Source organism: Felis catus, chromosome D1 (assembly GCF_018350175.1).
Source record: "Felis catus isolate Fca126 chromosome D1, F.catus_Fca126_mat1.0, whole genome shotgun sequence".
In the NCBI taxonomy this organism is placed as follows: Eukaryota; Metazoa; Chordata; class Mammalia; order Carnivora; family Felidae; genus Felis; species Felis catus.
In genome coordinates, this window is record NC_058377.1 from 59,493,675 (window position 1) to 59,509,710 (window position 16,036).

Genomic DNA, 16,036 nt, shown 5'->3' on the forward strand with positions numbered 1-16,036 from the left:
CACATCAATGCATGGAAAGCACCTAGAGGCTGAATTTCTAACACATAAGGAAAACTGGCAGGCAGAGATGAGCTGCCTTGTGCAGTTGGAGGTATCCCCAGAACCTCACTGGTGTTGAGACTGTACCCTACAGACCTAGGCTTCCTAAGGAGGGAGCCTCAAGAGCCATTTCTGGGGTAGTGGGGCATCTAAGTGGACTAGGCTCCTAGCTTCTGCTTGAGCCAGAGCAACTCTTCATCTGTGGAACCCATACAGGTTAAATTAGTTAAAAGGGTTCCTGTGTCCCCATCCCACCTCCAAGAAAGCACTGGGTTAAATAATTATCAAAATGCAGTGAAGGAGAGAAATAACGTTTATCAAAGGCCTTCCAAGGGCCAGCTACTGTGTTCTCTGCTTAAGTCTCTCACACTACCACTTCTGCTATACATTTGCTATGTGCCAGAGACTCTGCCGAGTTCTTTGTGTATGTTATCTCACCTGATTCTCCCCAGCATCCCACCAGGACCCTGGAAGGTGGGTGTGAGTCACCGTCTCCCTATTAGAGATGAGCAAATGAAAATTCGGGGAGTTGAATGAACTTCCCCAAGGTCAGCTAGCTAGTAAGTGGATGAGGTGAAGTTTGAATTCAGGTCTTCATGGAACAGAGCTGCTTATTTCTGCCACACAGCTTGCCCCACTATGAGCCAGAAGAGGAGACAAACTTCAGGTGGGGACAACTGTAACAATTAAAGACACTGTTTTTAGAGGGCAGTGCCTTTGTATGGTTCCCGGCACTCAGCCCCTTCTCCACAACCAGTAGTAACCTCATTCAGTTGGCAACATGTATTGACTCCTTCTGTGAGCCAGGCCCTTGCTATGTGATGGAGCTGTTGAGATGAATAAGACATGGTTTTTGTCACCAAGGACCTCATGGTTGAGTAAGGAGAGACAAACAGGCAGTTAAATAAGTGCTCTGGAGGTCCCAGGGGCAGGCATGAAGCCTTACGATAGGGTCCTTAGACAATGTGGTATTTAGGTTGAGATCACCAGGGCACGTGTAGATGGGAATGCAGAAGACTTTTGTGGTGAGGGAGCAGTGTGAGCAAGGGCTCAGAGGCAGGAATACTCTGAGACCCATCACTAGGAGAAGGAAGGGAAGCAGACTCAACAAACCCTGGCAGTCAGCTTCCATTGCCTCAAGCTGCTTTTGTGGCCTGCCTGACTACAAGCCAGCAAGGCCACTAGCCAATGCAGCACCAGGCAGTATGTGTACATGTCACCATCAGAGCCTTCCAGCCCAGTGGACCTAAGTGCTGAGAGGGGCTGGGTGGGCAGGGAGGAGGAGGAGGCAGATATATGGTGGAGTCGTCAGAGCCAGGTGATGTATGTGGCGCCTGAGGGAGCTGCACAGTGACACTCTGGATTCCAACCGGCAAGCGTCGCTCCACTGGGATTGGCGCCGAATTATTGCTCCATATGAAACCCAGGACTGATGGGAGCTTTCAGTTACAGACTGATAGCAACAGCCAAAATTGGATTGTTTGCTATTTATTTTTTTTAACTTCTGTCAAGGTCACTACTGTAACAGGAAAACACTGCCCAAGCAGCAGGTATTTTTCATCCACTCTGCCTGCAAGAGCAATCTGTAGCCACAACTTTTGTGACAGGGCCTTTCCTTGGCAGCTTTCTTTCTAGAAAGCTGTCAGTGTTACAGGGTCTTAGGGGAAAGGAGCCTCCTAAAGATCCATGTCTCTCTCTCCCAGTCCAAGACCTGCTCCCTTCCACCATCCACCCTGCTCCATGTGCACTTTATCATCCCACCTGCACACTCACCCTCCCTGCCTGGCCCCCAGATAGCCCTCCATTTGCTGCCTGGCACAGTACTCCAGCTTCAAGCCTCCAGTCACCCAGAAGCCTCCCCAGAATGTTCTGGGCTTTGTATATCCTTCCTTCTCCGGACTCCTGTGCCACCCTGTTTAGCTGTCAATTCTTTCCTCTTATCTATCATCAAATTCACTTTTGCAAACATTCACCAGCTGCCTCCACTGTGTCAGGACTCATGCAGGGAGTAAAAGACAGCGCTTGCCCTCAGGTGGCTCATAAATAGATTTAGAGGACAGAGTCACAAACATGCAACAAATTTGTTTTCAATAGTGGGAGGTTTTTGTTTGTTTGTTTTTTAGAGATGGGTATAGGCTAGAAATAGGCACACATGCTTTGGAGGAAAATGATCAGTACTGCCTGAGAAATATTTGTGCACAGGCCCTGCCTCACCTTCCTCCCCACTTAGAGCTCCCTGAGGACAAGGCCTGGCTCTCCTCTCTTCCCTGCAGTGTGATCATATTCAGGCTTCCTCCTTCTGCCTTCCCTGAAGTGGACCAAGCCCAGGGCCAGAGACATACCAGGCACTCAGCAGTGACTAGAACCCTCTGGGTTCTAGTCCTCCTCTCCACCTGCCTTTTCCATCATGGCATGCACAGGACAAAACAGACAGCAATTAGTGAATAATCGTGTTTAATTGAAATGCAGTATCATGGAAGTGGAGGGTGTTCATAGCTCTGGTTTAAAAACCAAAAGGGGGGCGCCTGGGTGGCTCAGCCGGTTAAGTGTCTGACTTCAGCTCAGGTCATGATCTCATGGTCCGTGAGTTCGAGCCCCGTGTCGGGCTCTGGGCTGACGGCTCAGAGCCTGGAGGCTGCTTCGGATTCTGTGTCTCCCTCTCTCTCTGACCCTCCCCCGTTCATGCTCTGTCTCTCTCTGTCTCAAAAATAAATGTTAAAAAAAATTTTTTTAAATAAAAACCAAAAGGTTTTTGGGGTACCTGGCTGCCTCAGTCAGTGGAGCATGTGACCATTGATCTCCGGGTCATGAGTTCAAGCCCCACATTGGATGTAGAACTTACTTTTAAAAAAATGAAAAACAGGGCACCTGGGTGGCTCAGTCAGTTAAGCGTCTGACTCTCGATTTCGATTCAGGTCATGATCTCATGGTTCATGGCTTTGAGCCCTGCTTCGGGCTCTGTGCTGACAGCATGGAGCCTGCTTGGGATTCTTGGTCTCCCTCTCTCTCTCTGCCCCTCCCCCACTCACACTCTCACTCAAAAACAAACATTAAAAAAAAAGTAAAACCAGAAAAGTTTTCAAGAGGGTAAGTGGAAAGGGAAATAACCTATTTTTATTAAGCACTTAAAACTGAATGCCAGCCATGATGTTAGGCACATTATGTATATCATCATATTTAATCCCCAATTTACAGATGAGAAAACTGAGGGGGAGCAACTTGCTCCAGATGATAAGCACATCTTATAAGTGATAAAGCTAGGATTCAAACTCAGGTCTTCTGTCAGACTCCAGAGTCAAGGGTTACTTTACTAGCAGTACTTATTTTACTAGCAAGATGAGCCAGGACTCCTGAGCAGTGGCCAACTGAAGTAAGGAGAATGAGGTGAGGACTAGGACAAGGGGACAGCGGGAAGGCCTGGGCCAGCCTCCAATGACCAGGAGCCAGAGTGTGCATTAGGACCCCTGGAGACCCAGAACTGTGTTTTTTACCCCTGAGTTACAGGGTAGAATGAAACTGAGATCCTGTTGGGCCCTGTGCTCCTGAGCCACCTGCCCTCTCTCCCCACAGTACCAGGAGAAGCAGCGGAAGCGTGAGGCCGAGGAGCGGCGCCGCTTTCCCCTGGAGCAACGGCTGAAAGAGCACATCATTGGCCAGGAGAATGCCATCGCCACAGTGGGTGCTGGTGAGTATCAAGATGCCAGCCGGTGCCAGAAAAGGGCTGGGGAGCTCATGGTCTGCTGCAGTGAGGTGTGCATCCTGCTGTCACCATACCAGGCAGAAGTGACTAACATTACAACTTAACATTTGTTGTGTACTTTCTGTGTGCCAGGCATTGTGATAAGCTCTTCATGTATGTTGTCATTTAGTCCTTACAGCAACCCGGTTAGGGTAAATCCCCATTTTACAGATGAGGAAGCGGAGAAACAGAGCACTCATAATAATTGCTCAAGGCTGCTTTGCTATACTCTGACTCAAACCTTGATCTGGTCCACTGTCCCCACCCCTAACTTTTCAGGTAGGCAGACTAAGACCCAGAGAGGAGTAAGAGCTTGTCCATCACTTGTAATGTGGCAGCTGAGTCAGAACTAGAACTTCTGTCTTTTGTCTCCCAGCCTGGGACTCTGCCACTTTTCAGTGTTTTTTGTCAGCATCTGGTTCAGTTTTAGGAGAAATACCCTGAACAAGCCTTAAGCGCTTTCTTCTTGACCCTAGAAGCTCTTAGGTCCCATACTGGGAGCCGGAATGCTCTCTGGTATAATCCCTACTCTGATGGCCCTTCTGCCCATGCAGACCCCACTAGAGAGAATTATAAAACTAGGGTTCTGCTCAAGATAGTGGTCTCACTTCTCTTCTCTGACTCAGGTGCATGACTCTCTGAAGCTGTCCTCAGACAGATGAGGCAAGGGCAGAGTAACCCACGCCTGGCTTAAACAAGCAGGCAGTGGTTCTCAAAGCATGGTCTCTGGACCAGCAGCATCAATATCCTCTAGGACCTTGTTAGAATTGCAGATCTCAGACCTCACCCCAAACCTATGGAATCAGAAACTCTGGGGTGGGGCCCAGCAAACTTTTAACAAGCTGTGTAGGCAATTCTGATGCTCAGCTCGTGTTTAAAAACCTCTGCGCTATGGTGTCAGGACATTCTATTCATGTTGCTTACCCCTTCTCTCCAAGCATCTGGCCCCACCAGATGTGATCCAGCAACTACCAAAGACAGCACCTGATAAAGGCTTAGTGATAAAAGAAGACATCAGGTTGTATTGTGGTGCCCCTCTGGGACATTCTGGAGCAGCATATCAGCCCTAGGATACCAATTAGAGGAGTAATTGAAAAATGAAGGCAGCCACCCCTGCAACACAGCCCAGCCTGGTCTCCATCATCCTCACACACCAGTGGGACTCATGTGGCAGTCATGAGCCCCTCATCAGCGGATAAAAGGAGCCCACGGACCAGAACTGCCTCACCAGCTAGAAGTCAGGAGGCTGCCTAGAGGCATACACAGGAGCCAAGGAAAGCTTTTTGAACACACAGGCCCCACTACTCAGGCCCAAGCCACACCAGGCTGCCCTTTAGGATCTGGATACGGACATCCACTCTCAGCCACCACCTTACAGGTGGCGACACCTTACTTCTTTGCCAAGGCTGTGGCTGAGGTGGAGGGAGGGGAAGCCCTGGGAGTTCCTGAGGGCTGAAGAGAGGAGTTGCCCATGGAAAAGGCATTACCTGCACAGAGAGCTAAGAAAGCAGTCTCCTGTCCACCTGGGCCGGCACTGCAGCTGCCATCATAGTGTTTTCCCTCTGCTCCTTACACAGCCCTTTCCCAGCAGGCTGTCTCCTCCTCTCTGACCTCTTGCTTCTCCCCAGCTTCTCAAGCCCCATAAGATGTGATGCTCCAAGAAGTTGGAGGGAGGGGAGAGGAGGACATGGGAAGGAGAGATTTAGACCAACGTGGGCTAAAATAGCAGGTCTGCACTCTTTAGCTGTGCAACTCCAGCTAAACACATGGCTTGTTTGAGCATCAGCTTTCTCATCTGTGAACTGGGGAGCCAAATCCAGGACTGACTGACTATAAAGTACATGCTCTTTCCAGTCCCTGTCGTCAAGGTGTTTACCAGCTAGAGTGGGGCACTATGTTCTTTAAATTAGGCCCACAGTTGTTTCCTTCAAGCCGAGACTGATCCTTAGTCTCAGCCCCAGGCTGGCCTCTTCCTCTGATCCTACACCAACCTCTGATGCACCACCCACTTTGTCTCTCCTTGTTGTTGGCCCATAGCCGGAGTAAATGATTCAGTTGCCCACTTCCGAAGGGCTGTCAGAATGCCTGCCCTGAGAGCTTCCCTCTACCCAAAACTCTATTCTGTTACCCAGACTTTGCCTCGGATTGGGAGGGTCCTACACCTTGTCCTGTGTTATGTAGGTTCACCCTGCTGTGGCTTCAGTGACCCTTGAAAAGACAGACAGGTATTGGGGCCTGAGCTGTGGGCTTGTGTATCTCCTCCATTTGTATGGTGATAACTGTATGCCCGCCTAGCTGAGAAGCCTGTGGCTGGTCATCACACTGATAAAGATCTGATAATGTTCACCTACCAACCCAGGTGAAGCATGAGGTACTCTCTGGGCCAGAATTTGTGGCAGGCAAGCAGCAGCCAGTGCTTCAAGATCTCCAGACTGAAGCAAGTATAGGAGACAGACGCACATCCAGAGGGGTAGGCCAGGCTTCTCTGGATCCTCTAGGCTAGCGTCAGATATATGCTAGGGACTGGCTGGGTGGAGCCTGGCACCCCAGGGGTACCATGAGGATGGGCAGCCAGAGAAGTGCCGCAGAATGAATTGATTTGATAAATGGCCATTTATTACCCACACGAATTGGCTGAAACCAATTTCGGTCACATCAACCCCTGGTAAGTGCTGGGATATTGATTTGTGCAAAGTAATACAGTGAATTTATCAGTGTGATCCCCAGCTGCAGGGCTTCTAGCAAGGCTGGCGCACAGTTACCGCCTTACAAATGGAGGAGATAAAGCACCAATCCCATAGCTTAGGGCCCCATGGCCTCTCTGGTCTTCTAGGGTCACTGGAGCCAAAGCAAGGCCAGCCTACATACCACAAGCCAGAACCTTGGCATTGAAAGTGAGGCTCTCCTTACAGAACCCAGAGCTACTGTTGGTCATGGGAGGGGGAGGATGCCTACCCTGTTGAGCAGACCTCCTGGGATCTCAGAGACTCTACATCCCACCGTTCTCAGAAAAGCAATGAGCTGTCTATTCAGCACATTCAGGACTAGACTCCACTGCTTCCTCCAACTTGTCCACATTCTGTGCTCCTGTCTCAGTAAAGGCACCACTATTCACTTATCTCCTAAAATAAAAACTTAGATTATTCCTTGCCCCTCCTCCCTCTCCCTCACCCCTAACAGCCCATCAAATATCAGGTTCTAGCATTTGCCTCTTAAACGGGTCTCAAAACTTACCCTCTCCCCTCCATTCCCAATACCACTGTCCTTGCTCAGGACCTCAGGATCTCCCATTTGAACCATATAGTGACCTCCTCCCTGGTCGCCCTGCCTCCTTTTCTTCCCCTATAACCACTTCTCCTACCCAGCTGGAGTGAGCTTTGTAAAATGTAAAAACTTCCCTGTTTAAAATCTTTGAGTGGCTCTTGCTGCCCTGACCAGTATACAAGGCCCACCCCTGCAGCTGCCCCACCTTCCTCTACCATGCCTCCCCCAACCCAGCTCTGCATTACATACACCAGCTGCTTCTGCTTTCTGCATTTGTTGATGCTGCCCTCTCTGCTTGGAATTCCTTTTCTTCTGGCCCTTTCCCCAACCTAGCCCAGCCCTGCCTATCTCCCACATTCTGGCTGGTTTTTACTTAGCCTAACTCAGTTCAAAAGTAATAGACTGTAGACTCCTGAAAGCAGAGATCATGCCTCAGTCGTTTTTGTTTCCGCAGTTCCTGGCACAGCTTTGAAGTAGATGTGTAGTGCAGTTTGTTGAATTAGTTTGGTTGGGCACCATGTCTGTCTCATGCTCTGAGGAGAGAAGAGAAGCTGTAAGCCTACCCTCTAGTAGCTCACAAGCATACTAGGAACAAGAGTATATTGATAATTAATAACAACACACATACGACTTGACCTTTGGCCCCTTGGGTGGATAGGCCATTCCCCAGCTCTGCTCTGGGTCAGCCTGCACACCTGGAAGCTTCCCTGCAGCTCCCTCTGACCAGGGGCTCATCCTCAACACCCATTGCTCTGTTCCCACTTGACTCTCCCTCAGGAGACCTCTGCCAGCTTAAATGCTCTACCATGCTGGGGTCTGGCCCGAATTCAGAATCTCACCATTGGCTGCGTGGCACACGGTGGACTGTCTCGTGCTTCACTTCTCTTTTTGACAATCCAAAAATGTAATCACCCAAGCCCAACCTATACCTTTCTGGACCCCTCTTGGGATCCTGTTTCTGAGCTGAGAAATATAATCAGGCCATCCCTGAGTCATGGTGTGGCAATGATTAATTTAGAAAACTGCTTGCAGTCCCACCTTCACGTCATACCACTTCACATGTTCTCGTTTTCTGGACCACCCTGGTCTGCTGAGATACTCAAGACCCAGGCTATCTCCAGGAAGCCTTCCTTAGCCCTCCACCTGGACAGAGGGCCCATTCTTGGGGCTTCCCACGGACATCTTTTATCACTGCACTTAACAAAGGGCATCTATTTGATGTCTCCCTCCAAAGGTCAGGAACTACCTCTCCTTCAGCTTTTTCCCCAAGGTTGGGCACACAGGTGTATAAAAGATTGCTGAACTCAAGTGAATTAAGCCTGAGCCCATCTTCACACTTAGCCTCTCCTCAACACAGATTCTCAACCCGTCCTCTTTCTGGAAGGGTGATCCTTCTAGTGATTCCTACCCCAGTACACCCACGAGCGGGGGTTGGGGGGTTTCGCAAAAGCCAGTCTTTGCATTTTTTATGTGTTAACCACTCAGTAGCAATTGTTTGCCTTCAGAAACACTAATCCTTAGAGACTAAGAAAAGAACCGTTTTCAGGCACCTGGTTGGCTCAGTCGGTCAGGTGTCCAACTTCGTCTCAGGTCATGATCTTGCAGTTTGTGAGTTCAAGCCCTGTGTCGAGCTCTGTGCTGACAGCTTGGAGCCTGGAGCCTGCTTCAGATTCTGTGTCTCCCTCTCTCTCTGCCTCTCCCCTGCTCGCACTGTGTTTCTCTCTTGTTCTCTCTCTCTCAAAAATAAAAATAAGCATTAAACATTTAAAAAAAAAAAAAAAGGATAGAACTGTATTCTCATCACCCTCTCAGCCTGAGGCTCCAGTCAGTATCCACTCATCCAGCAAGTACTTCTTGAGCACTTGCTGTGCTCCTTGAACCTATAAGGTGTAGACAGGAGATTGCTAATAGATGTGCAGGTGACTCAACCACAGGAGTCCCTCTTAAGGACTCGTTCCCATAGGAGATGCCACAAGCATGGGACAAACGTGTTCCAGGTTAGGCTAAAAAAACCTCCCACACTAGATCACTAGAACTGATCAGGAAGGAGGAGTCAGCCCACCCAGACTGCCCCAGAACCTTGAGCCGGACAGAGGCAGCTGTCTCCTGTTGTTTTAGTTTGGCATACGATGGTTCTTTCTGTCTGGAGTGTTCCATCATACCCCTACTGCCTGGCAGTCCCCTCTCATCATTCTCGCCCAGATGCAAATGGCTCTTCCTGCACTTCTCCCAGTGTTCCCATTCCATTTGGAGCCCACAGTTGGCAGAGCAGCATTCACCTGAAAGGAACAGACCTTACTTTAGGTGTCTTTTTAGGTATCCCAGCCCCTGACTCAGAGCTTGTTTGCTGCACAAATGGAAAAGGCTCCCTGGAGAGGGGTTATGAAGAGAGAGGAAGCCTTATTCCCCCAAGGGTAGTAGTAACCATTTGGAGCACTAACAAACTCTTGGGTCAGGCCTTACTCTTCTCGTTTGTAAAATGGAAGTTGAAGCATCTCTTTTTTCCTCCTTGTGATTTCAGAATGACCAAGAATTAATTCATGTAGTCAGCAATGTTATACCACCTTTGGGCTAGTCCCAAGGGTCCCTCAGGAAATGGAACTCCTAGCATCTGCTCCCACAGATTACACAGTCTGAGCAGGGAACACCCTCCTCCAGGAAGCAAGGGCACAGGTGGATGAAACCCCTTACGCTGCCCCTTACTGAGCCCTAGTCTCCTCTTAAATGGAGACAATACCTACTTCTCAGGACTAGCATAAGGATGAAAAAGATATCTATAAAATACCAAAGCTGGCGGCAGCTGCTTTGACTACCGTTATTTGTACTTTTCTGATTATCCTTTCTTACGGAGTGCCTTCATAACCCTAGACTCATTTCATCTACATGTGGGGCTGGCTTAGCATGTGTCTGACTACTCCCATTTCACAGATGAAGAAATAAGGCTCTGCAGGAATAAGTGTTTTATTCAGATTCAGTCAGCTAGTAAGTGGCAGAGCCAGGACTCCAAACTAGGTCCTATAACTCCTACCATGTCTATTATACCACCCCATAGGTGAAAGTCGACCAGGGAATACAGACCCCGAGAGTTAATGGAGTAGATGTGGGGTGGTAGAGTTAATCAAAAAGGTTGTTGCATGTGAGTTTTAAGATGGTCCAGTGGTGGTGGGCATGGCCAGGAGAAGGCAGGCATTCTGCTAAGGGGAAGAACACAGCAAGGAGGCACTGCTGCTCGCCCAGCCTGTGTAGAGGCAGCCGGGCCTGTTGGAGCTCACAGAGATGGGACCGGCCAGGGAAGGGGCTCAGCTGCCCACTCGGGGACCCTGACACCATCTTAGCCCAGAGAGCAGTTGTCAGGAGACTGTTGGAGGACAGGAGCTCCTGAAGCCATGTGTCAAAGGCTGAATGAGCCAGACTGGAAGACTACAGAAAAGACAGTTTTCTGGGTGAGGCTAGGGTACGAGAAGGTGCTGTGGCCAGGGAGAGCCAACTTCTTTCTTTAAACTCTTGAAGCACCAGTTCAGGCTCCAGAGTCAGCCAGAATTTGGGGTAAAGCCCAGGGTCTTCATTTATTTACCTGTGTGACTTGAATAGGTTACCTAACTTCTTTGCACATATTTCCTCATCTATAAGAAGGGAATCAAGTTCCCTGCCCTGCCTGCTTTGTCATAATGAGGCTCAAATGAAGTTATGTCTATGCAAGTTGTTGATACACTGGGAAGTGCTAGCAGAGTAAGTTGCTGTTGCTGGTCCACAGCGAGAACATCGATACCTATGGCACATCTCAAGTGGCCCATCAAGGTCTCTGTCCCAGCCTCTGCCCCAGCCCAACAGGACCAGCCATGGTCATCAGCCACCCTGCCAACCACACACCCTGAGGTCTGCCTTCCTCAGTCTTTCCTAGCTGCTTCCATTTTTCATTCTGTCGGACTCCATCTGCTTGGTCGTTTTTCTCTTCAGATATTATTAGAAATATCCAGAGTTGTAATTGTTTAATGGTTGGCATTTCGCCTGTTTCACAGGGGGACCAGATCAAGCCCACCCCAGATCCATGCCCTGGGTCTGGCAGAATTGGCCAGGGACAGCTGTGCAGTGGAGTCTGCCTGGCATTATAAAGAGCTCTCTCCCAGGTGCATTATTAGAAAAGAAGGGGAAAAGATGGCCCCAGGCATAATCCAATTCCACCTTCTCCATGGCGCTTTTGAACTGCATAGCCCAGCAATGTGCAACTCTCAGTGATCGGGAAGCTTTCCTGAAAGAGAAATCAAGATCAGAACCTCAGATTCATGACACCTGGAGGATCCCAAATTCCCGTAGGCCACCTATCTAAGTGATGCCTGGCACTTCTCTCTCCCCCCAAAACCCCAAGAAGCCTGAACCCAGTTCATGCTCAGCTTTTCAGCCTACACTCTCAATTCACCCAACTTTTTAAAGAATGTGACTCCTTTCAGATGACCCCTGCCTCACCCCTGCCCCAAAACACATCCACACATCATGTTCACAGTCTAACCTTTGCCATCTTGTATCTCTACGTTCCCCAAAGCCCCTACCCACAGGTTCTTATTTCTGTCAGGACACTGGGGACTCCCTCTCAGCCAGGCTTGGGCTGCCCCTTGTCATTCCCAGCCTTCAGGTATCTGTGAGGCCAGTGGATTCCCCTGAGAACCAAGCCTTCCATAGGGCTGGATCAGCTAGTTTAGAGAAGCTAGACTTGAGTGTCTTCTCAGGCCCCCGTCATGATTCACAGAGAGCATCTCCCAAAAGGTTGCACTTCCATCTGTTCCTGCTGAGGCCAGAACTAGAAAGTTCTTTAGGTAGCAGCATTAGAGATTGAGTGGAGAAAGACCACAGCAAAGACCTGAAGTGCTATGGCAGGTATTTGAGACGGTAAGCTGATCCCACCCACAACTATTCATGTTCATTCCTGTTTCTCCATCTGTGTCATGCCGGCCACCTTTGCCCCTTCGGATCCTTCCTGGCCTTCATGATCCCTTATTAGTCCTACTTCTTCTAGAAAGCCTTCCCTGATCTGTGTAGCTACTTCTTTGAAACCCAGTCACAGATTGTACCACACAGGATCTTTGTACCTCAGGACCAGCAGACACTTCCCTAAGGCCATCAACTCTTTCTCAGTTGACTTGTTTTCCAGGCCTTGTCTTCTGACATATATCCCTTTGTTAATCTCCCCCTGACACTCTGAGCACCAGAGCATACATGTTGTTCCATCTGTAGACCAACCCTGCACAGTCCTCTGTCCCCTTCTATCTTCTGACTGCCACGTTCCCATTAATGCAGTCCGAATGGATACTTTTTAAAAGCAGCCATATGTGAGCAAAAAAAAAAGAAAACCTGTTTAGAGAGAGAAGTAACTCTACCATCTATGCCAACTAGTAGTAATCTACCAGTTATGTGACGTGATGGTCAAATCTCTTTATCTCTGGCCTCAGTTTCCTGCTCAGCTTAATGGAGTTAAGAATAATACTTTACTTCTCAGGGTGTTTGTGTGGGTCTTGAGTAATAAAAAAATGTTGACAGTTTTTCTAGTTGTGCCCGGCAGATAGCTTGTCCAATAAATGGTTCTTTTTCTAATGGCTCTGCCTCATTCTGCCCCCTGCTCTTATACTTGAGTGATGCTTCTGGAGCCTGATTCTCCCACTCTGTAGTTGAACACTTAATTTCCTCACCTTGAATGCACAGCCTTTGATTATATACTTCATCCTAAAGAGGGGAGGTCATGGGGTGCCTGGGTGGCTCAGTCGGTTGAGCGTCTGACTTCGGCTCAGGTCATGATCTCACGGTCTGTGAGTTCCAGTCCCGCATCGGGCTCTGTGCTGACAACTCAGAGCCTGGAGCCTGTTTTGGATTCTATGTCTCCCTCTCTCTCTGCCCCTCCCCTGCTCATGCTCTGTCTCTCTCTCTCTGTCAAAAATAAACATTGGAAAAAAATTTTTTTTAATAAAAAATAAAGAGGGGAGGTCAGGTCTCACTCTGGCAGAGCTGAACTCCCAGGGAACTTGGGACATATCTGTCCCACTCCCGCACCATTTCTCCCTGATGGAGGTCATGGTTAGTGACAGTGCCAACCATGTGGTCCACCCCTCTGTGCCCTGAGCTCCACACTACCCTTGATTGGATTCCAGAAAGTACATTTGGCTATACTTCCAGACAGCAGACTAGGTCTTGGTTTCCCCAAGTGGGAAAGAGTCCAGAGCTCATACCCCAGATCCCTCAGGGCCTGCCATGGGCTTCTGTCTCTTGCATTTGCATAGGAGGCAGGCTCAGTCTCCCACCAGTCATGAGTAGAAGTGGAACCAGCCCTCTGAGAGCTAAAGTTCCTCTCCAGTTCTCCTTCACCAGCCCCCTGCCCCCTTCACCTCCATTCACCATCCACCCGCCTTTCAGTTTCCCTGGCAACGCTGAGTGCTCATCCTGGAAAACTTTATCCGAAATCTGCTCTGGGCAGCTTTCCAAATCCATGCTAACCTGATTAGGTGTCTCTAGGGGCCTTGCCAGCTAATCAGATTAGGCAGCACTAATGGTAGTGAGGACTTTGAGTGGGCGCAGAGCAGTAAAACATATTGTATACTTAGTGATAATTATCCTGCCTTTTGTGTCATTGATTTATCTGCCTCCCTCACTGTCCCCCCCCCCCCCCCCCCCCCCCCCCCCCCCCCGTCTTGTGTGTTTGGCCCTAGCGATCCGGAGGAAGGAGAATGGCTGGTACGATGAAGAACACCCTCTGGTCTTCCTCTTTTTGGGATCATCTGGAATAGGTAACTGGGAACAGAACGGCAAGTAGGGAGGAGTGCTGAGGGAGCCCCAGCTGCTATGGGCCAGGGTCACACAGCCCACTTCTGAATTCCCGCTCTCAAAACAACTGCCTCCAAATTAGAGCCAGAAAGAGGGTTGTCTGTCACATTAGGAACAGCTGGAATGATGCCCCTCCCTCCGGAAGCTGTGATATAGGGCCTGATGCACCTGGACAACCAGGCCCTTTGGGGTCTGTTAGCCCTGGTCCAGCCACTCTGCATCCCCAGAGGCTGCCCTTTGGGAACAGTTGAACCACCTCCACTGCCCAGCACACCAACCTTATTTATTAGTACAACTTGGGACATAACCTTCTAGCAAGCTAAAGAAAGCCCCTGGTGGCCAACACAGTGTGGGGTGCATAGCAAAATTGGTTTCAGTCAAATGGGTTTGGTATTTTTCTAGCCAGTTGGGCTGGATTATCTGAGGCATTCTCACTCCCTCACTCTCCACCCTCACAGACTCCTGACCTGCACCACCACCTCCCACCATTGTCGTTTTGGGGAGTTTCATGCATTTGTTGTCTCTTCTTCCCCTCTCAGCATCTTCATGGGCCTAGCTCTCCCCTAGATGTAGATTACTGCCACCTCACCATGATACTGTAGAACTTGATTTCCTATACTAGACAGTGACTTCCAAAGGTTTGGCCATCATACCAAATGGCCCTTAGAGCCACCGCTTTGGTATTGTCATTGTTTCTTTATGTTACAAAGAAAGGCTGTGAAGCCAAGGAGAGGTATTCTTTATCCTCTCCCAGCCTCTGTTTGGCCTATGGCTCCAGGGCCTGGCTGGATGGCAAGACCATGAGTGTCCAAAGAGATGCAGTGCAGTGACCAGGAAGTCAGGGTGCTCCTGTCAGAGGCAAGGTTTGCACTGGGCTTCAAAGGATAAGTTGGCTCTGGATTATAAGTGTCAACCTCCCACTGTTAGGATGCTGCTATAGAGAAAAAGTCTCAGTCTCCATCCACAGAAAAATCAAGATGCAACGCACTTTGATTCTGGTCTCAGCACCACCTCTAATTCTCCCAGTGACATTGGGAGAGTCACCGACCTTCTCTGAGCCTCAGTGTTCCCACCCATAAAATACATTATTTCCAGTGTCCATGCATTTCTAATATTCTTTCATTCCAGGAGATAGTCATCTGGTCCTAACCGAACACCTCTTCCTTCCATCTTACTAGGAAAGACAGAGCTGGCCAAGCAAACAGCCAAATATATGCACAAAGATGCCAAAAAGGTAAGGGCCAGGATCTGGGCCTGAGGTGCAGGCCATAGAAACCTCGCCATTACTGCTAGCCTCCAAAATTCTAGGCTCTCTGAATCTGTCAATAGTGAATCAAAAAGATGGGCCCTGACCCAGGAAGCAGGCCTCAGCTCTGGCCCCCAACTTGGCTACCAAATATTCCAGGACTTTGGGCAAGTTATCCAATCTCCTTGTGCCTCCATTTATTAATCTATGAAATGGGAAAAATAATCCTTGCCCTGCCTGCTTCCTGGGGCATTTGGGAGAACCCACTGAGATTCATCCATACATTTTCAGGCATCTACTTTGGCCAGGTACTGTAATAGATTCTAATAACTCAGCATTTAAGACACTTTCCCTTACCTGAGGAACTCGGGCTGAACAAGGAAACAGCTTTAGAAACATACTATTACTGTCTAGTGCATCAAGACCATGCTAGAGTCTTGGGGCCTATAGAAGAAAACAAGAATGAGAAGATGCCTTATTGCTTCTCGCCATTGTATATGAGCTTTTAAACATGATTTCTTATGCCCTAACCTGTGGTGTGGTCATAGTCCCCTTTGCCCCATGACTCAAAGCCCACAGACTCTTCATAGGAAAAGGCTGTCCCTGTCCCATATCTATTCAGACTCTAGCTTTCCAAGACCTGCTTAATTTGACTTTCTAGGCAGACTTAACCAACCGAGCCACCCAGGCACCCTCTAGGCAGACTGTAAATGTTTTCACGCAGAGAGAAACGTCCAAGAGATCCATCCTTGGAGATTGTAGAAACACTTCAACTAAAGCCAGACATTCTTCTTTCCACCAGTCTTTCCATTGTGGAAGCTAAAGTCCCCCTGCTCACCACCTGAGATTGCCCATGACCCCAGATGCCCTCACCTAATTTCTATGGAAGACCTCTGCAGCTGAGGCAATGAGGAATTGCTCAGGCCTCTGCCAGCCAAACT

At 49.1% G+C, this 16,036-nt stretch overlaps 1 protein-coding gene across 2 annotated transcripts in view; it reads left to right on the forward strand.

Annotated features, from left to right (window-relative positions):
- Positions 1-16,036, forward strand: part of CLPB (caseinolytic mitochondrial matrix peptidase chaperone subunit B) — a 143,846-nt gene that overhangs the window by 115,276 nt on the left and 12,534 nt on the right. For both annotated transcript variants that reach the window (XM_011286604.4, XM_011286605.4), the window contains 3 exons: positions 3,610-3,724; positions 13,735-13,812; positions 15,028-15,083. In XM_011286604.4, coding sequence (XP_011284906.1) covers positions 3,610-3,724; positions 13,735-13,812; positions 15,028-15,083 — 249 coding nt within the window. The remainder of the gene's footprint in view (positions 1-3,609; positions 3,725-13,734; positions 13,813-15,027; positions 15,084-16,036) is intronic.